Source organism: Aptenodytes patagonicus, chromosome 6 (assembly GCF_965638725.1).
Source record: "Aptenodytes patagonicus chromosome 6, bAptPat1.pri.cur, whole genome shotgun sequence".
In the NCBI taxonomy this organism is placed as follows: Eukaryota; Metazoa; Chordata; class Aves; order Sphenisciformes; family Spheniscidae; genus Aptenodytes; species Aptenodytes patagonicus.
In genome coordinates this window covers 62,866,311-62,887,534 of record NC_134954.1, presented here as the reverse complement: position 1 = coordinate 62,887,534, position 21,224 = coordinate 62,866,311, and the positions used below count along the sequence as shown (strand labels likewise).

At 41.1% G+C, this 21,224-nt stretch overlaps 1 protein-coding gene across 4 annotated transcripts; it reads left to right on the top strand.

Moving 5' to 3' along the window:
* Positions 1–106: 106 nt before the first annotated feature.
* Positions 107–20,803, top strand: IQCB1 (IQ motif containing B1). Of its 4 annotated transcripts, none has more exons than XM_076342960.1 (14): positions 107–199; positions 724–1,011; positions 1,839–2,001; positions 3,665–3,794; positions 6,040–6,133; positions 7,668–7,767; positions 8,132–8,304; positions 10,962–11,074; positions 12,182–12,291; positions 17,343–17,485; positions 17,912–18,060; positions 18,522–18,650; positions 19,031–19,187; positions 20,298–20,803. In XM_076342960.1, the coding sequence occupies exons 2-14, from the start codon at positions 894–896 to the stop codon at positions 20,525–20,527; spliced, it is 1,809 nt and encodes a 602-aa protein (XP_076199075.1). In that variant the 5' UTR covers positions 107–199; positions 724–893; the 3' UTR covers positions 20,528–20,803. The 4 variants fall into 4 exon arrangements, with proteins under 4 accessions (XP_076199075.1, XP_076199076.1, XP_076199074.1 ...); XM_076342961.1 differs by lacking the exon at positions 107–199 and adding an exon at positions 210–230; XM_076342959.1 differs by lacking the exon at positions 107–199 and adding an exon at positions 281–332.
* Positions 20,804–21,224: the final 421 nt, after the last annotated feature.

The window sequence follows — 21,224 nt, the reverse complement described above, 5'->3', positions numbered from 1 at the left end:
GGTAGGCCCTGCCCACCCGGGCTCCCACAGGTTGCTGCTGGCGGAGCCCCTCCCCTTCAGGCGGCGCGTCACGGGCAGCGTGGGCTTGGATTGGGCGGCGAGGCGGCCCTCTGTAGATTTCCACGAGTGGAACTGTCGGCAGCGCCAGCCCGCACGCGGATATGCAAATGACGTCCTCCTCCTTCAGGGGAGAGCTCTGGTTGGTGAAGAGCGGCCGCGACCACACAGCTGTGATGGGGAGGGGTGTGTGGGGGAGCGGTCGGGTTAGCAGTCGGCGGGGTCGGTCTCCGACTTCCCCCCCCGCCCCGAAGTGGGGGAGCCCCCGCGCGGCGGTGAGAGGGGTTGGGGCGGGGGGTGAAGGGGCTTCCCTCAGAGCGTCCCTGAGGTGGGGTTCCCGGTCCCGGGGCTTCCGTGGCATCGGGACCGCCACTGGCGGAGGCCGTGGGGGCACTGAGGTGACTCTGGTGGGAGAGGGCACCTACCCCTCGCCTCCCTGCCGGCGGGCAGCGCCCTTCCGCGGCCCCTTCCCCCCCCGCCCGCGGCTGAGGTGCTGCTGGCGGCCCTCAGAGAGGCCTCTCACGCTGCCCGCCCCGTAGGGCCTCTTTCGGGCTGCCCTGCTGGAGCCCCGCGCTGCCGGCAGAGCCAGTCCCGCTGCCCGCGGCCTCGAGAGGCGACGTGAGGGAGCGTGGATGGGGCTTCCTCCATGTTTGTTTCCTTCCTTAGGGGGAGACTTGCAGCCCGAGGCGCAGAGCAGAGCGTGAGCTTCCAGCTGATGGTGCAGGAGCTGGAGGTTTGATGGAAGTAGTGGCGTAAGGACCCCACGCCTACACCGAAACAATTAAAAAGGGAAAGAGGCCTGAATCGATGGTATTGCGGGCCTCTCTCTGTTTCCTATGGCCAACGCACCCAGTGCGGGCCTGGCAGCTGTGGACCCCCGGGTACTGGCCTTAGCTGCTCAGGTCACTGAGAGCAGAGAACAGGACATCCCTCTGCTACTTCTGAAGTTAAAGGGTAATTAATACCGTTTCTAAAATAAAAGGATGAGGTAGTGAAGTATGGGCAGCCCTTCGTCCTTCTGCTTCCTTAAATACAGAAGGTTTTTCTGAATATTTCTGGCAGGGCTGGAAACTGTAAGGTTGATTATATGGCTTTTCCTGAGAGTGGTATTGAGTGGCATTTGGCTTGGCAACAATAAGGAGGAGGAGCTGGGGAGCAAATGGAGAGGAAGTCTTTTCTCCCTCTCAGCTGTCACCATGTTTGTAAGACCCCTGCTGATGTGGGCAAGGATCTTACACTTGGTCAAATGATTTCTCCCAGTGCTTTTGGGTAGAGAGCCGGAGTGGCCATCAGTGTTCAATTTTTAAGTCTTAACATAGAAATGCAATCACGAGCTCCTGCGTGACTCCCCATCTTTTCTTTTGCCACATAGCCACTGCTCATGGAAACAGTAGAAACAAGTTAGGTCCTGTTCTAAATTGGGATGTAATTATAAGGAAGCTATATGTTTCACAGTGGTTGTGGTTTTATCTGGCCTAGGAAATCATACAAATGAGCTATATCCCAGGTAATGTATGTTTTACTACTAAATGTGTAATGAAAAAATGGAAACCTAAGTTTAGCTATCCTTCCCAGTTGTCATATAATCTAACAAATGGATTGTAGTTGTAGGAGGGAAAAATGCTGACAAAATATTTTATGCTGTTGTTAGCACTTTTAGAATTACCTTAATCCTGGCTCTGTGCACACATATTCCTCTTATGTTTTGGAAAAAGAAAAAAAAATCTTGCATATCAGAATCTTATGCTCCTCTTTGTCTCTCTCCTGCTTTCTTCCCACAGGAATTTTAAATAGTGCTTCCTTGGGATCTGAAGAATCCAAAAAAATTAAGCAAGATATATACGATTATGATCTTACTCAGTACTGCATGCTGGTCCTCAGACAAGACCACTCTCAACTGCGTGGAGGCTGGGCTACTGCTGCCCAGCTAGCAGAGATACTAAGGTAAAAAAAATTGCGAAGAAGTTTTCTTCTTGTTTTCTTTCTGGCCTTTCATCTTGCTCTTTTTCTTTTCAAGCTGTAATACGTTGGCTCCCATCCAGAACAAGGCTTGTTGTTCAGGAAAGGCCAGGGTTAAAGTGCAGGGAGCAGTCAAGAGCAGAGGGGTCAGGCATAGCCTAATCGGTCCTGTTTAATTCATTCGCATTGTGTTTCACTGAGCTGGGTAAACTGTTTAGTGGGAAAAGTTTTTGTGTTGGCTTTACCTTTTTTTGTGAACAGCACTCATCAGTGTCACGGTTCTTACCCAGTAATTGCTAATTTTGAATTGCAGTTATTTTAAAAAGTTTGTTTACTTAGATTTCATCTTGCAAAAATCTTCAGCCTGATTGACTCACAACTTGGCTTGACTCTGTTTAAATATCTATTTAATATACCTATTTTAAATATCTATTTACATTTTAAACATAATAGAGGACACAGTTCATACAGACTAGATAGCTCGATGTAGAGATATTGTGAGAATGGCATAATTAAGTTTAATTCATGGCTCGTAAATGAGACAACTTTAAACTAAAATCCCCAGTGATCCAATCTCAATCTTCAGTGTCAGGAAAAATAATAAGTTTTAAATTTTCCCCACGTTGTACTTGATTTTGGCTTAACTAGGGAGCAAAATTCTAAGGCATGAAGCAATTAGGCAACCATCTCTTATTTATGCCATATCTGCGGTATGAATTTTTAATGCCAGGAATTTCACTAAGAGATGCAAGATTTATCACCAGAGTTGTGTGATACTTAAATCATCCCCTATAAGCTATTTCAGTTTGCAGAGAAAACTGAAATTTATTTTAGCTGTGAAAATGTCCTTTTGTAACTAGATGAATTTCAGCTTCATGCCTAGAATTTACTTTCTAAGGGCTTTGGTAAGCAAAGCTTTAGGTGTGTGCATTCACAAAAAGCTAACAAAGCCTAGATAGGATGTCAGAAAGCAAAATTCATAAAAGGTTAGGAAGACTTTTGTTGCACTAGTATCAGTGCAGAGTACAGAACTGAAAAACTTCCCAGTTGTAAAACGTGCAGTTTCTTGTAAAAAGTCTTCCAGAAATGACCGACATGTTTGTGGTGGGTAAAATAATAAAACTGAGATCTGAAGAACTGATTTCTAGCCCACATGTATTCCTCAGTGGAAAGTTGTAGACAGACTCGCTGAAGATTTTGTGGTAAGTGATTTTTTTTTTTAATACATATTTTTGTTGCCTGATCTGCACCCCCTTCATCAGGTTTCCTTTATCAGGTTTTTGTCTACCTTTCTGTTTTGCCTTTTTTTTTTTTTTTTTATCTTTCTGACCATCAGAGCCCTTCCCTAGCATGTGGAACGAGCCTGAATAGATCCTATGAAGCTAAAGGAGAAATGCTTTAAACTGAGACATGCTATAAGAAGTAGCAATATACTTGCTGTCTCCAGCCTGCCAGTGATTCCTCTTCCTTTTGAGGCAGCTACCTTGGAGCCAGTCACAGCAGTTAACTGTGGTTCAGTGTTGAATTGTCCCATGCCAGTGAAGCATTTCTTCTCCGATGACGTGACATTCATTCAAAGCTGTTCAAACAGGCCCTCAACTATTCAGGTTGATTTTTTTTTTCTTTTTTTTTTTTTTTCCCATTGGAGTCATTGTTGTGTAGGACTAGAGGTGAAAGAAGATCCTGAGGAATTTTACAAGAAATTTCTTCCTTCAGCTATAGACAACCTGCTGTTTTTGGGAAGACGCTTGCAAGCACGATTTATCCGAACAATCAAGGTATTTAAATTTCATAGTTAAAAGAGCAGAGAACCTCTGTAAACTTTCCAAGGTTACGTATTGTGTAAGTAGGATATTATTCTAGGGGCACTGTATTACAAAAATTTATTTTCCAGAAATTACAGTCTTTTTTCTCATGCCTTGGAGCTTTGAAACTGGAATCTGTCATTGTGGAGCATTTGGTCCATTATGTGTGCAAAGCTAGTTTGTTACCATAGGTTTGTTTAGAGAGTTTGGCTACTACTTTTCGCAAGTCTTAAAGACAGGGGAAAGGAACGCGATTCTAAGTAGGATAGAAGAATTAGAGCAGTATGATAGAAAAAAAAGCCTTACAAAAGGCAGCATCCCAGTCACGGTAGTGTCTTTTTAACTTTGCATATAATTAGTTCAGTCTTTGTAATGGCTCTGTTCCCACTGCTTTATTCAGCTTTACAAAAAAGGTTTAGGAAGTCTTAAGACTTTAAATCAGATTTGTTGAAGTTTGTTTTGCCATACAATTTCTGCCGCAAAATTGGCAAAAAATTCCAAAAATGCTCACTGCTTCTGAACCTGCACGTTGGGAACCCTGAAGGCAGACTTTGTAGAATTTTCAGATTTGAACACTTTCTCACATTTCTCTCCCTCTTTGCAGAGAAGAAGGGTTTTGCCCAGCTAGGTTCCCTCATGCTTTTGAATGCATGATTTCTGAGTTCCAGAATCAAAAGAAAAAAACTCAACAAATGAAACCCATGAATAATTTAAATAACCAACCTCATGGATTCTGATAGTTTCTTTTAATATCCCCGTTTCCCCTTAGTATCTCATTTCTTGGCTCACTGGCTTCTTGCACTTAGTCAAAGTTTTCCTACGGAGTATTTTGCTGGACACCACAAACACAATCAATTCTCAGAAAGTATTAGTAGAGTAATGTATTTTCTCTTAGTTCACTGCTTTAGAAGTGCATTTAGTGCTTAAGAGGGAAGCTTCCTGAATGACATCCCAGGAGACTCAGGTCTTATCCGCAATATGTAATTTCCCCCACACTTTCTTATTATGTCTCAGCCTACATGCTACTTGAGTCATGCTTGTGGGCAGAGATTTCTTTTGAATGCAAATGCAGTCTACATTATAATTAGTACTTTGGCTTTTAAAACTTGTGGTCTCGGAGGTGACTGGGCACCCAGACTTGGTGCTTGCTCAGTGGAACTTTGGAAATCCCATTCTACCAGTGGAGATTAGTAGTTTATTATGCCCTCGTTTGCTTTTTGCACAAGTCTTTGAAGTCAAGGGAAGCACTGAAATAGCTTTCAGAAACTGACCTATTGCCAAAACACAGAACAGATGATATTACAGCTTAACTTATTACTGTGATTTTGTATCTCTCATTGTCAGTAAGTACAAAATACAAAGTTAAACCATGACTGATGGCTAGGACTTACAGCACAGATCTAGGAATAAGACCTTCCAGAGTTTCATTTCTGGAAGCTCAATTAATGTGGGAGATACCAGGCCAAGTGCTTTATAACAACATTTGTCAGCAGTGCAGCACTATCTAAAGCCCCTTTGCTGTTCACACACCAAGATTTTAGATTTCCAGTGGCCTGTGGCTCACACCTGGAATACAGACTCTAGACCATGTGTGTATGTGCGTTCACATATTAAAACCTGGATTCTTCCTGGTGATTTTTTTCCAGTCCAGTGTTATCACAGGGAAGCACATAACATAGTCTGTTTGGCAAACTGATCCAACTTCAGCTTAATAGTGGTTTCGTGTTTGCTCCCAGACCTGCAACTAAGAGATGCTTCTGAAGCCTCACCATGCCAGTTTTTAGAAACCATTTTAACTGTGTCCTTGGCCACTTTGTACCCTTTTTTTCCTGTGCTCTAAGCTTAAATAATATCTTTCCCGCTTTGTGGATTAAATCTATGATGCATTTGTACTGAGCTACTATTTGTCTTCTTGGCCCTCCTATGCTATCAAATATTTTTTAAGGAGTAAACAAGACTTCTCTCTCCCTGTTACGATGTTTTCAGGAATGGATGCTTTTTTTTAGTATGTTTAGATTTTCTTGATTGATCTCTGGCCTTGAAGGACTATCAAGTTTTTTTTTTTGACTGGTTCCTACAGTTTCACCAGCCTCATTTGGGAATTTGATGGAGTTTTGGTCTCCAAATCCCTGAAGCATACAAACCTTCCCACTACCTCAAGCTGAAGTCCTCAGTGGAGATACGTACACATGCTTTTACCTACTTCTCTTTTGTTTAGGATGAAGAAAAACAAGATTTTTTACACTGGTTCCAAACAGTAACTGATGCCATCTGCTGGCTGTTTGGTGGGCATATTCAACTAGCAGCGTGCGGTAAGGGAAAAGTAAACCCGTAAAACAGCTGATAATTTATTTATGGCAACTACAGGTATCAAGAATCACTCTTAAGCTAATCTCCACCTAGTTTTCTAAATCAGGGTAGATGTTAAATCAATCTCTTAAAGTAGTCCACTCAACAGAAACAGCAATATCTAAAATGGAAAAGATCCACTAAAGGGAAATACTAAAGAGTTCCCCTTCTAGTCTTTCAGAGACAAACTCTGAAAGTGTTTTCCTGTAGTTTCCCTTTGTAGTACTACAGCTTACAAAAATCAGACTTTTTTTCTGATAAGATACAGTTGATCTTTTTACCTGTAAGTGAGTGAGTCCAGAGGAGGGCCATGAAGATGACCAGAGGGCTGGAGCACCTCTCCTATGAAGACAGGCTGAGAGAGTTGGGGTTGTTCAGCCTGGAGAAGAGAAAGCTCCGGGGAGACCTTGTTGCAGCCTTCCAGTACCTGAAGGGGACCGACAAGAAAGCTGGAGCTTTTTACAAAGCAAGGGCATGTAGTGATAGGACAAGGGAGAATGGCTTTAAACTGAAAGAGGATAGATTTAGATTAGATACAAGGAAGAAATTCTTCACTATGAGGGTGGTGAGGCACTGGATCAGGTTGCCCGGAGAAGTTGTGGATGCCCCATCCCTGGAAGTGTTCAAGGCCAGGTTGGACGGGGCTTTGAGCAACCTGGTCTAGTGGAAGGTGTCCCTGCCCATGGCAGGGGGGTTGGAACTAGATGATCTTTAAGGTCCCTTCCAACCCAAACCATTCTATGATTCTATGATATGATTTTATAACATATGCAGAAATTTGACCAGAATACATTGCCAGCCCTGAAAAGTGGATAGACTTAAAAACAGATTTCTGAAGTTGTTGCCATGCCAGGAAATTTTACAAATATCTAACAAACTTCACTATACACTTCGGACCAAAATAAGCTTTCAAGTAAACCAATGTTAAATCACACTGATTTTAAAAAGCAGAATTTGGTTTGTTTCTAATATAGAACAAAAACCTAAGGATCGTAAGATATGTAACTAAAAACACACACGGCCAGAAAAATTACTAAATATGTAGACAGTGATATACTGGAATAAAAAAGATGGTGCTTTAATGACATCAGTGGACTTGCATTAAATAAACCTGGTGTAACAAACTGTCAAGGTTGAAGTCCTTATCTTTTCCGGATATTGTTGCCCCAGTGATAATTCCACTGTTGTGATAAGAAACTGATACTAGTATAACATAAAAGGTTTTAAAGCTTTTATTCCATTGCACCACCAGTGCCTGAGGGATTTCCAAAGGCAGAAAAACAGGGCTCAACATGTTTTTTGGATGTTGAAGTAGTTTACTTACTCCAGTAAGTTTAAGTATAAAAATTATAAAAGAGGGAGTTTGTTCCAGAAACAGTATCTGGTTTTATTTGCTATGGCTTATGTTTCATAATGAAGTTTATTTGTTTTATATTATTTTCAAGTCTGGTTCTGATTGTGTGATTTCTTGTTTGCTTGTTTTTGGTTTTTTTGCAGTACTGCAAAATGATCACTTCCTGCAGTTGTTAATAACAGATGATGTTGAAACAGCAGTTATGATGATGTCTGTTTTACACAATATTTTGAGGGTCAATAGGTTAGTTGTTTTTATATCATTGATTTTTCTGAATTTTAAATTTAAAACTCAGTTCATTACTGCTTGGTAAAATAGAACTTCTTCATATACAAGAATTGTTGTGGGTTTTTTTTTTCCTAGTCTTTGTTGTAGAAATAGAAAAAATAGCTATTTTCTTTATCATGTTAAATTGAGGGAATGGGAATCAGTTGATTGAAACAGTAGTACTGCCTGGATTAGGTTGCTGGTCCAGCTGTCTGGGTATGTTGGCTTGCTGAATACCTGACATCTAAAAATAAGTCACTGTTAAAAAGCTCGTAGTTTGTAATTAACACTTCAATTCTGTTCCCCTCTGCCTTTTTTTTTTTCCTTCTTCTTTTTAAAGTTCTGTCTTGCTTCAGGTTGATGAAGAGACCCTTCATTCTGTTTTGGATGAACTTGTTTATAAGCTTTCATCTACCACCAATCCTGTCATAGGAAATGCTGCTACAAAACTGCTACTGTTGGTGGCAAAATTTTGCAAGCAGCTTGTGAAGTTACTCCCAGCTCGCTACAAAGGTTTGTAAACATGCATGGGACCAATCACTCGGCCTCCTCTTGCATTCACTGTAAAAATACAAAGATGGAGGTTTCCCATCTCGGTTCAATAACTGTCCAATACAGATGGAAACTGCAGTGCTGTGTTGGTTGTTTTTTTCATTCTCTTCTGTTCATTTTCATTGTAGTTTAAGGTGCCGCGCCTCTTTCTGTTTCCTAGATTTATTTTCTTCTGTGTATTGAGGACTCTGCATGTGGCAACTTGTCACTTAAAGCTGCTGTTTGTCGCTTCCAACCTGATGGGCTTTACTTCTTTCTATGTGATGTTCTGCATCTTTTTTCCTGTGCAGGTTGGATATTGAGAGATCCTAGTAGCAGGGTGCCTGTACTGCCACAGTAAGAGCCGTGTGTCAGACATCTGCCAGTCTGCTAAGGCTCACTAATCCAGAAGCATGAAAGTTTTACTTAAAGCCGACTTCTGACCCTGGGTGTTACAGGTCTGCTTATCTGATAGGTGCTGTTCTGTAACTGAGGAGCTGACTGTCTTTTGATATCCAAGTGGTTGGAATGAACTCTTTCCAAGAATTGATGAAATGAGTTTATCGTTTTGTCTTGATGCCTTTAGATGAGGAGGCTGAATATGCATATAGTTTGCTCTATGTTATTCATTATTTAATGAGGTGTCCCATCTAATGTTTCTGTCTCTAGCCTAGCAGGGAGCTCCAGGAAACCCCTTTGTCCTCTGTCATGCCCATGGAGACTAAGAAAGAGGCTTTGGTGTTTGCCAGGTCTCTTATATTCTGGATGTTACTGATGGTCAGAACTACTTCTGAGCAGCCTCAGTCCTTTGGGGACAAGGACAGTGAGAAGTGGGTATGCTAGACAAAAAGGTCCAATTCCCTTTTTTTACACTTACACTGACCACTTATTAGGCGGTACCAGCCAGATAAATTTCTGGACCAGAGGGGCAGCTTTGCCACCCTTTTGCCTGCAGAACTGAGAGAGGAGGACTTCCTTTTGGTATGAAATTAAGTATAACATGCCTGAGGCTGGTATCACATTGCGGATTCTTGTGAAGCTGCTGTGATGGTCTGATTATCCCAGCTGTAGAATGCTGGCTTGTCTGAAGAGGTGCAAGTCTCCATCAAAGGATTATGTTTTATTTTGCTCTAGAATCACAATATGCCACAGTCATTTAGAGACTCTTCATCTCTTTTCTGTACACGTTTCCTGTTTCCACTAAGAAAAAAAATACCTTTTTTCCTCTTTTTTTTTTTTTTTTTTTTTTTAAGTTAGAGTCCTTATGTTAATTTTCACTCAGGCTTTGGAATCCTTTAGATAGTTTGAGGAACAGCAGCAACAAAGAAAGTATTACAGCATTTCCACCATCTGGCCATCTCATTGAATTAACTTGGCTTCACAATGGCTCAGAGTCGTTGCCAGTATGAGGTACTTCAGTGTAAGCTTTCTGTCAGTAAAGGCAGGCTGACGGAGGTGAGGACATCACCTGAACCTCACATCTCCAAGACTAGCACAGTGTTTACATCAGGTTTCCAGGAGGGCATGGTCCTTTTGTCTGCATGGGTTGGCACATCTGAGAGACATACTTGAGGTACTCCCTGTCAGTAGCTGAAAGGTGCATATGGCTGTGTAGTCTGTACAGAAACTGGTAGATGGTTGCGTCAGACCCACAGGACTTCTGTGAGGGAACTGCCTTTTGTAGCCAGACTACGTGCTTTTGCAGAGCTCAGGCAGCCTTAGGGCACCCACTGACTCCATTTGGAATCTTGCCTGTCTCTCTCCTTAAGTGTTTAACCATCATCGTCTGTCCAAAATGGTGCGTGATAGAACAGAGGTGCCGTTTCTGTTTGCATGAAGAACTTTGGGCTCCGTATCCAGATCCTGTAAGTATATACGAGTGTTGGAGTTGCCCAGTGTATGAATATGCTTATGGACAATGATTTGAAGATGGAAAAGTTACTTGAATCTGCAGTTCTTCAGGAGGCTATCCAAACACGCCTACTTCCTGCCCTCCTTCCTTTTCCCTCCAACTCTCTGCAGAACTCTCAAGCTCTGGGATTTTTTTGATACAAAGCTAAAAAGCATGTGTGGCTGTCTACTTGTGTCCCGTGCGCAGCACAGGGAGTGTGTATGTGTGTTGTGGGGGTAGCACAAGTGTGCTTTTTAGCTGCTGCGAATCTAAAAAGCTATTTTGTCTCAGGGATCGGATGCACATGTACTCACAGTTAGATTATGCTATACAGATAAGACATCAAAGAATTCCAGTTATAAATAAATAAATTTTATTATGAAAAATATGAAAGCGGTGCTAATAAAACCTAGCACTTGCATGGTGCTTTACATCCTTTAATACCTTACAATGACTTACTGATAAGACAGTGAAAGTACATTGATGATTTAACTGCCAGTTACGTAGACATCATAGATAGTGACTTGGACATACAAAATTACAATTGCCGTGTAATACTTTTCTGTGATGGTTGGAGCACCAGATATTCATTGATAATATTCTACACTGAAACTCAAAGATGATTGATGGTGTTCAGCTCTAGTGTTCCAAATCAGATTTGATTTTTTGACTTGAAAATTGTTATTTTGAAATACTGAAAAGAAAAATCCACCTTAGCGGTATCACATGCTGCTTCTCTCTCTCTTAGGATTAAAAGGGCTTTTAAGTAAACAGTGGACTGGCAAAGGATTTGACAGGGATCTCAGTCAACTCTTGGACCTGCTGTACTTGGAACAATCCAATGGAAAAGGAGAAGTGCAGGTGCTGAAGTTTAATGAGACTTTTGTATGTGAAATTCTAGTTACACGTGATTTATATATGTTTAAAATGGATTTACTCTGTCACTTTGTTGATGCTTTTCAAAGCCTGTGTTATTTTTTCACTATATTAATGGATTTTTAAATTTCCTATTTACTAAACTTTTTTCCCCTCCATCATTTTTGAAGACAACAAGAAATTGTCCAGTGATTAAGGTATGGGACTGTGACTCAAGAGATTGACTTTATGTTGCAGATTCACCATAGATTTCTATACAACCGTGGGGGGGGGGAATACTAGTTTTGCTAACTACAAAACAAAAATAACTGTATCTGCTTTTCTCACATCAGTGTTACAAATTTAGATCTCTGAATTCTAGGCAGCATTCACATTAGAATTAAGTCATATAGAGAAAATGTTCAGTAAGAACACCTTCTGGGCTGTGTTCCCAATAAAAGAGACAATGTGTGTTTTATGAACTTAGCAAAATTCTACATGCAGGTTTCTCAGAGACAATACTTTAAAGGAAATCAGAGTTATGTTTGTAGAGACCTGCTTTCATCTTCAACAGCGCAGGGTGTTTTGTGTTGTTTTTTGTTTTGTTTTTTTTTTTAAATCCATTTAAGAATAGAATTGATTTTTTTTTCATGTTTGTTGCATTTCAGTGACTTCTGATCATACTGCAAATGTAACATTTCTCCTGCTGCTAATTCTCCAAACTTGTCTCTCTGTCCTCTCTAGTGTAGGTATTTTGATTGAATCACCATTTGAAATACCAAGTGCTTCAGGTGTTTTAAATACAAATTTCTAACATCGATTAATGCAGCTAATATATATATTTTATATTTGTGCTGTAGATTCATTTGTTTACCACAGAGAGCATCAATCCAGATGATCAGATTAGCTGCCTTTGGAGCAAGTACAAGTGTCATGATAATAACTGTCTTATAGGACCTTAAATTCCCCATGCTGTTACAAATACTGAATTTTGATGCATCTGAAAACTGATGTTTTTTGGCCAAATGTTGAGATTGTTCCAAATATGCAAGCAGTAATAAAGTGGGTTTATATGCAGGGAAAATATTCTACCAACTGCTTTATTAATTTCAGAGGCAGCATCAAGCAGCTTGTATAATCCAGGCTATGTGGAGGGGATTTCAGACAAGGAAAAGGCTGAAAAAACTACCCCAAGCAGTGACCACTTTACAGAGAAGCTTCAGGTAAACAGTATGGCTTTGTAAAAAGCACTAAAGAGAAGAATCTAATAAGGTTTGGTTTGGTTTGGTTTTTCTCAGGTCACAGAGTCACAGGAAAAATTTAGGTCATCTAATCCAATCTCCTGCTTGAAGTAGAGCCAGCCTCAAAATGGGATCCAGCTGCTCGGGGCTGTATCCGGTTCTGGAGGTCTCCACGGATGGAGATCCCACCATCTCACTTAGTCCCTGTCCCGGTGCTGCATGACTTGCCTTGTGAAGAATTCTTCCACTACAGCCAGTGGGAATTTCCTTGTTGCAGCTCTTTACCACTGCCTCTTGTCCTTCTTCTGTGCACCTCTAAGAGTCTGACTCTGTCTTCCCTTCCTTTAGGTAGCGGAAGACAGAAAATAGATTACCCTTCCTTTAGCCTAAGCAAACCCATCTCTTCACCTGTCTTTGTATATCATACATTCCATTGTATGGGGACAAGCCCTAATTGTCCCCATCTGAACAGTCTCTATCCCTTCAGTTTGTCAATATCTATCTTCTACTGGGGGCCCAGTAGAGTGTGGCCAATATTCCAGGTGTGTCCTCAAAAGTGCCGAGCAAAGCGAAATAATAATCTTCCTTACCTGCTGCCTCTGCTTTTGCTAGTGCAGCTCACAAAGCAACTAGCCTTTGTTACTGCAAGGGCACGCTACTGGCTTGTGTTCAACTTGTCACCCACCAGGAACCTTTTCATTGGAGCTGCTGTCCAGGTAGTCAGTGCCCAACCTGTCCTGGTTCATGAGGTTATTTTGTACCAGATGTAGAACTTCCCATTTGAACTTCATGTGCTTTCTATTGACGCATTTTCTGTGTTTGTGGAGGTTCCTCTGAGTGTCAGCCCTGCCCTGCATGGGAGACTGTGATGACAGCCTTGATAAAGTCAAGGAAAATGACATCCACTGTTCTCCCCTCATCCACAGAGCCAGTCATCTCATCACAGAAGGCAATCAGGCTGGTCAAACATGATTTGCTTGTGATAAATCTATGCTGGCTATTCCCATTCGCTTCCTGTCCTTCCTGGAAATAGCTTCCCTGAGAATTTGTTTCCAGGTCCAAGGGCATAAGTTTGGGCTGACCAAGAGCTCCTTCATCTTGAAGATGCCTTTTTCCAGTCAGCTGTTATTTCTGAAACATAAAGGTAATGTAATGCCAATATGAGCTGTTTCACTACAGATTCTTTTAGCAGAAACATCCAAACAATATGCTTTTACAGCAGTACAAAACTGCCACTTCTCGTGCCAAAAGCTCCAACTGTCCCTTTCCCAGCTGCCAAACTTTTCCATGAAAAAACTTACTTCTATAATGCTTTTATATGTTTTCAGTGTAAAAATTTATGGCATATGGAAAACTAAAAGTGTGGCACACTGTAGCATGGGATTGCACTAAATAGCAGTAGAAGATGATGTACTGGTGGTAGAACAGTTAACTGGTTCAGTTAACTTGACACAAAATTCCACCATAAATTGAATGTGGAGCTGTCCTGGAGTTTCTAATCTGCCATGCCAGAGTGCTACAGAAGCCAAGGACCATAGTGCTTGCTCAGTGTAGTGCTTGCACACTGGAACTGGTTGCCCAGAGAGGTGGTGGATGCCCCATCCCTGGAAACATTCAAGGTCAGGTTGGATGGGGCTCTGAGCAACCTGATCTAGTGGAAGATGTCCCTGCCCACGGCAGGGGGGTTGGACTAGATGACCTTTAAAGGTCCCTTCCAACCCAAACTATTTTATGATTCTATGATTAATATTTAAAATCATTGACTCTCAGAAGTGGAGTCACTTCAATGACCTAGAAATAGTATCCTCTGACTTGGAGCACCACAGAAGAATGAAGCTACGTAAATAATGCTTGTCTTACTTGAAGTAGGATTTCAGCAGTAATGGTAGCATGTTAGGCTAACTCTTTTGAGAAATTTAGTGTGAATTTAACATAGGTTAAGGGATCTAAATCAAGTTCAGACTCCACAGCAGATTTTTTCAACCTTTTTTTGCACATGTTGAGACCTACCATGTCAACACTAGATCTTAGAAATCAATTAGTCAAATCATGTTGCATTATGATCAAGGTGTTAGAAAGCAGACAGTTATGATTTGTCATCTAGACTGGTATTAAGAAGATATTAGACTATCTAGGGTGTAATCTTTAAATTCTGGAAGATTTGCAGGGAGAAGCAGTGTGTCTATTGACGGCCAACTTGGCTGAAACACCAAGAATGACATCCTTGTCACTCCTTTTTACTCCACCATACCCTTTGAGCCAATATTCCTGCCCTTATCAGGCACCTTGCAAGCCTGCAAGCCAAAATCATAGCCCAGAAAACTTGGATGACGGGCTAAGACACAACATGGTAAAGCAGAAGTCAGAAGGGAAAGGGTGGTGAAGCTATCGGCAATCAACAAGCTACTTGACTTTCTTGTGTCATATTTTCAGTATTGTAAGCGTTAGTGCATGCCTCTTAAGTAGTCCTTGAGTCATTTAAATGGACTTTTGAATGTGTTTGTTTAATATTGAGAGGAATGGAAATGTATTCTTACAGTTGTGTGTTCATGGCTCAGTCAGTGCTAATGTACTGAGTACAATATCGTAACTGTACAGCTCCAGTGTTGTTTTTTTTTTCTGCGTAGGTCAAAGCTGCAGTTAGTGTTATGCTGAAAAGAAGTGTTTGGAATACTGTAAGCATGACTTCAGAAAAACTTTAAAGAGGACTTCTGAATTTTTAACAGTCAGGGTTTGGTTATATTCACAGATTTATTTTACAAGTGTGGTTAAATACTGCTGAGGTTGAAACTCCAAACTTGGCTCACCTGCAGCTGCAGCGGAAGATCTTAAACTCTGCAAGTTATAAACTTCTGAAACTCTGTGGTTTCAGAAATGTCTCCTCGGTGCATATTAAAGCCTGTAATCTCTCCTTGAAGTTAGTTCACTGTTACATAGCTAATTGTAGAACTGTTAAAACGGCAATAATTTGTATTAATCGTATCAAAAATCAAACCATTATATATATAAAGAGATGATCAGAGGGAGGCTGATCTGTGCCATGAACTGTTGTTGAAGGAAGCTTGGATCTTATTCTGTGTGTATTTTGCTACTGTTCAGAGGCATTTCCCTGTCACAGTGTGGTCTTGTGCAAACAAATATGTGTTATCATTAGGAGGAACAGAGAATGAAGAAGAACATGTGTTTTGCAGACTACATGGGAAAGAATCAGTATCAAAGAAACATTTAAATACTTGACGGACGCTATTGGTAGTTTCACAGATGCACATCTGAGAAGTTCATGAAACATTCTTGTAGTTTTCCACCTAGTGGAGCTGATAAAAATTTCTAGGGAGAATTATCAAGAAAATGTCATCAAAAGTTCTGTTTGATCCTGTGACATCATTCCACTTAGAAGTATAATATGTGCCTGCCTGGATTAAAAATGCAAAGATTTACAGCTCTAATTTGCAGAAATCTGTGGGCTAAAAACCTCTAGTTTCCTTGAGACTATTCTGATGTAATCACATATATCATGATCTGTCTCTGTAGGCAGTTGTGTGGGCACGCTTCAAGTCTGCATTACTGTCATAAAAGGATTATGGTCTCTCAGATCATGGTGGAGGCTGTTTTATCAGTTAGGGCCAGATCTTTAAATCCAGAGCATCTCTTTTACGCAACAGCTTCCATCCCATCTTTCCCACCCAGCTGCGGAGACTGAGGAGAAAGTATGGTTGGTGGAAAAATTACAACTCAATCTATACTAGCGATGGGAAACACACAAATAACTCAATAGTACTGTGAGTCTAAAGGTATGTGACATGCAGCAAAATTGCTGGACATTAGTTCTAGTCTACGGCCTTTTTTTCCCCTTTCTGGCACCCCTTATGCCTGTGCTCTGTCTATTTGTTCTCTTTCCTGGTGCTTAAGGTGCTCCTTTCATTGTCCCTGGAAAAGTGCTAGAGGAGAGCAGAACTCACGGCTGTAGGCCCAGTGGGTGTACTCAGGTCCTGAGCGGGCAAGTGATTTTGCTGCAATAGAAGAGAAGGAGTCACATCATTACCTCATTGTGGGGTAAACTCGTAAAGTCTCAAGCATTAAGCTGCTAATGAGGTCAGGTCCATTGGGACGAGAAGGGGTAGTGAAGGGGGGGGGAGTCCTAGCTCACAGCTCCTCATGCTTCACTGAGACCATGTCGAAGTGGTCTCAGTAATTATTATTATCAATACATCAGTATATTTAGTATTAATATATTAGTTTCTATATTAATGTTAGTGTATATAATCGATATACAGCCTGTTATTAGCTTAAACACTCCAGGGCCAGTTACAGAATTTTCAGTTGTCTTATCTGTGAAACGTCTGCTGGGGCTTTTCCAATGCCAAGCACAGCGGGGCAACATCCTGACATCAAATTACAACAACTAGTACAGATCAAGAAGAATTTGCAAGAAAATTCTTCCCTAGTATTCTGTTAAAAAAATTGATGGAGAAAATCTGTCACTCTGTATTTCCTGGAGAAAAAAAACCCTTCAAATTTTAAAAAGTGAGCCTTAACAGCCAACATCCTGATCTGCTCTTGCAGTTGGTACAGAAATAATAGTATGTATTATGGGAAGCAGGTGCCATGCCTGCTGATGGATGCGCTGGAAAAGGTGCATACTGGAGTAGATGGCTAATGTTGCTTTACCTCTTCCCCAGATGATGGAATCAAAACTGTTGTTCTAGTTCATGCTGGCTGTGAATGTTCCACATGGAGCATTGTTCCCTTCAGGGTCCTTAGAACTTTATCCTAAGTAAAAATATATCCTTTGATTTGATGTCAGATTGAGTGACTGGCTCAGAATTTTTCATGGCTATAGATAGTGTGGTAATTTGCTAGCTTGCAGGTGATTTCTTGTTGCTTGGTGTGGTTCTGCAGCCAACAGCTGGGCCAACAGCAGATTATTTTGTGGATTTCCTCCCTCGATGCGGGACCATTTAACACAAAGAGAGAGAGATGCTTTTAAGAAATGTACGACTTAAGCTAATTGTTAATGTATTTGTGTATTGCAGAGCTAAACGGGAACAGGAGCTGCAGCATTTAAAAAAACAGAAGGAAGATGAGGCTCTAAAACTGCAAATGCAACTTCAGAGACAGAGGGCCATGAGACTCTTCCATGAACGACAGCTGGCCTTACTGGAAATAATCCATGCCAGTATGATTTATATTAAACTATATCAGAAGATTAAGCTGTCTGGGTCTCCTTAAGAACAGTTTCCCCAAATATTTCCTAATCTTGCATGTCTGTTTGCACTGTAGTCTTACTGTCTCTTCTCCTGGCCCAATTATCTGACAGAGAACATGCTAATTCTGCAAGGGCTCAGTAACTACTGGTCAAGCTCTGCTGCTTTCAAAATGGTGCAGGAGAAAGGGAGACCCAGTTTTCTTGTATTACAAAGCCCCATTTCAGCTACAAGTCTCTGAGACATGGCCCACAGCTAGCGGACCTTGGATGAAGAGGGGTTTTTAACTGATAGCACCCAAGCTTTGTTTGGTACTGTCTAGTTTGAGGATTAAAAATGCAAATTGTTAAGAGATCCCAACCCACAGTCTTATAACTGGATTTTTGTTACATTTGTAGGTCAGGTAAATAAGTACATGGAGGAAGTGGAAGGGAAATCAGCATTAACTATTCAGAGATTCTGGCGAGGTTATAGAGCAAGAAGAAATTTTCATCAACAGAGACAATTTCTTAAGGAGTATAAAGCAGCTGTTGTCATTCAGAGAGCAGTAAGTATATATACTTTGTTCTCACATTAGGTAGGACTGAGTGGATTACTGCGTTGCCTCAAAAAGCTCTGTTTATTCTCTTATTGTCAATGTAACCATAATTTATTAAAAATTATTCAGAGGATGATAGTCTAGAGCCACAAGTTGGTTAGAGGGGTTAAACCTTGCATAGGTTACAAAGTCTGATACAGTCTTGTAACTAAAATGTAAGAGCTGCTGCTTTGAAACTTAAGGTTGGAATTTCACCACACTACAGATGAGTCACTAATTTATTATGAGCGTTCTTACTTACTATTTCGTATTCCCGCTGACCATTGTATGTTGTTTTTTAGCATCATATCTAAATTTATGCTTTAACAGATGCAGTACTGAAACATTTTTCTTTCACTGATTGATTACAAACAAAGCGAGAAGACAGACTGCCTGTCTGTGATTGTCATATTCTCGTGTTCTTTACAAAGGCTTGTAAATTCTTGGAAAAACAAAGAAGGAGGAGACCTCTCTCTCCTTGGAAAGATCCCAAGGGACTGACTGATGAGCAGAGACTAGCTTTGCAGCAGAAGGTGGATGACTACATCAAATTGCATCCGGTCTGTTTCTTAGTCATTTCATAATTCACATTAATGATGCAACATAAAATACTGTAGGGATAAAATATATTCAGCTTCATAAATTCTGATCAAGATAATCCATGTGAGGTATGCATGTGTTAACCCGCTTGTTTGAGAGCAAGGTACTAGGATATTGGGGATTTTGACCATTAATCTAATAAAAAAGGTCAAAGCAAACTGTAATTGGAAAATTTATATACTTGATGACGGATAGTTTTGGAGAGACCTGCAGAGGAAGCAAAATTATTAAGTTAACAATTAAGAACAGCATTTGCGTTCCTTGTTTAGACATTATTCTGCCCCCAAAAGATTTAAAATAACCAGCTCCTAATGGTAATAAAACTGTTATTTTCCTCCAGGCTTCCCAAATGTCAGAAGAAATGAGTAAAGAATTACATATGCAGGCCCAGGAAAAGCTGGCACAGTTCCTGTTGAGGAGCAGACTGGATCAGAGAGCAGCACAGCGGAGAGAGACATTACTGGCTCAGGTCAACACCAATGTGGAGCTGCTAATGAGTATGTGACTGCTCTGGTCATAGCTTTGATTACTGTTTGGATTAAACTAATTTAGAGAGAAAATTAGAGGGAACAGTGGTAAAGCCTCATTTCAAAACTGACATACCTTTCTTCCTTTGCCATATGCCTTATCTTGAGATTCAGGCTTTGTTAGAGATTATCCAGGTGTTGCTATAGGTTATAGGTAAGGATATACACCTGCTTTTCAAGGAGCAGCTTATTCCTCTGCTAGAAGTCTCTGTCTGATATGTCCACAGGAAGAGCAATGGCCCTGTAAAAGGCATTAAAGTTTCTAAGAAGGGGATGTCATACAACCTCTTCCTCTACATTTGTTTTGCTCTGTTCTGTTTTCTTGTGTTGTAAGTAAGCTGCTGGTTGAAGCACTCTCACCTCCTCCAGATAGAGGGAAATCTTTGAGCTATGAATTCCGAGTCGTGTTTTCATTTTTTCTGGCCTGGCTTTATTTGAAATGGAATTCACTATTGTGCTATCTTAATTCCCGACAAATAGCCTGGAGTGAAAGAGCGAGAATAGCAAATTGCAGCCACCAGAGAGCACCCAAGCAGGACAAAATTCAGCAAGTTACTGAATTCCATTACTTTGTCTGTCAGGTGCTGTGTCACTGTAGCTCATTGCTCCCTGACCAGGCAAATCAGCAACATGCTCTTACAATGTGCTGGGTCCCCCAGGCAGGGAATACGCAGTGCTGCTGTGCCAGAGTGGTGGAAACACTACACTGATGTCACCCTGTGCCAGGAGTGCTGATCCAGCAGTAGCGACCAGGAGATCCTCTTTCTGTTAGGTCATAGTTTCACAAGAAGTCATTTTGGTGGATGCCACCGCTGCACCTGAATGAGGTAGTCCTGCTTTCCCCCCTTCTTCTCACTCCCCCATTATGTATTTATTTTTTTCAGATTAGCCTTAATTTGGATTGCTTCTCCAATCAGGTTTATCGTGCAGCCATAAAATTGTAATGCCAGCATGGGGAAAGGAGTGACCTAGGACAGTGGGAAGTGGGAGGGTAGTGCTCCTTCTTTTTTTGTTTGAAATACTCATAAAACCGCAGCATAAAAAACAAAATACAGAAAACTGTTCTCCTTGTTCTTACAGATGCTCCAGGGTTAGCAGAGACCACAGAAAAAGATCTTGATGTCTTTATGAGTCGATCAATCCCAGTAGCTACCAAGGCAAGACAATCCCACAACACTATGCTGAAATACACTCACTGGCCATGGTGGAAGAAGCTTGGAGATGAGTTTGTGGAGGACGATGTCATTCCTGATGATGCCCTAAATGCAGAACTGGTAACTCTGTTTATTGGTGGAAAGAAATCCTTTTAGGTAACAGGCAGAAGAATTTCTTACTCAACCAGACCCATACCTTGCACTATGCATTCACTTGCGTGTGTTTTTAAGGAAGGAAAACACTTGAATTGTAAGACAAAGCACTGAAAAAGACCAAAGCCTTATTTTAGTGCATTTTACTTATTAAGAATCTCTTCCTGTACATCAACAGTTAGATCCCATTGATTGTGCTGTTGCAAATAGAATTTAAATACTGTAGTATTGGTATTTTGTAATTTGTATCACTTTAAAAGTAAGTTCATAACCTTTGGCTTTTCAGTTCTTATTCACACTCGGATGTGTAAAGAATCACACCATTGTAAAAGCCTGGGCTTTTATAGCAAAACATTTTATCAGGTGATGTGCTTTGAGATAAAGATGGGTTCAGAACAAACCAAGACACCAATAAGCAGTCAAGCAAGGTGGTGCTGGTGGCAGGCTGGGTGCTTACGGCAGTGTAGAACAGCTAACTCCAGTTAGCACAGGCAAAGCTTGGCCTGAGGAACCTCCACCAGCCTCTTGATAGCAACAAGGAAAAAAACATGGGGAGGAAAAAAATGCCAATATTCTTGGATTATATGTGTTTTCCTTTAAAAGCATGCTGTTCTTTCCACAGCCAATGCAGTGCATTGTAACATGGGTGCAGTCCAAACTGGGATTGTGGCCTCAGTGTGACCATCTGGACCATCAGCTC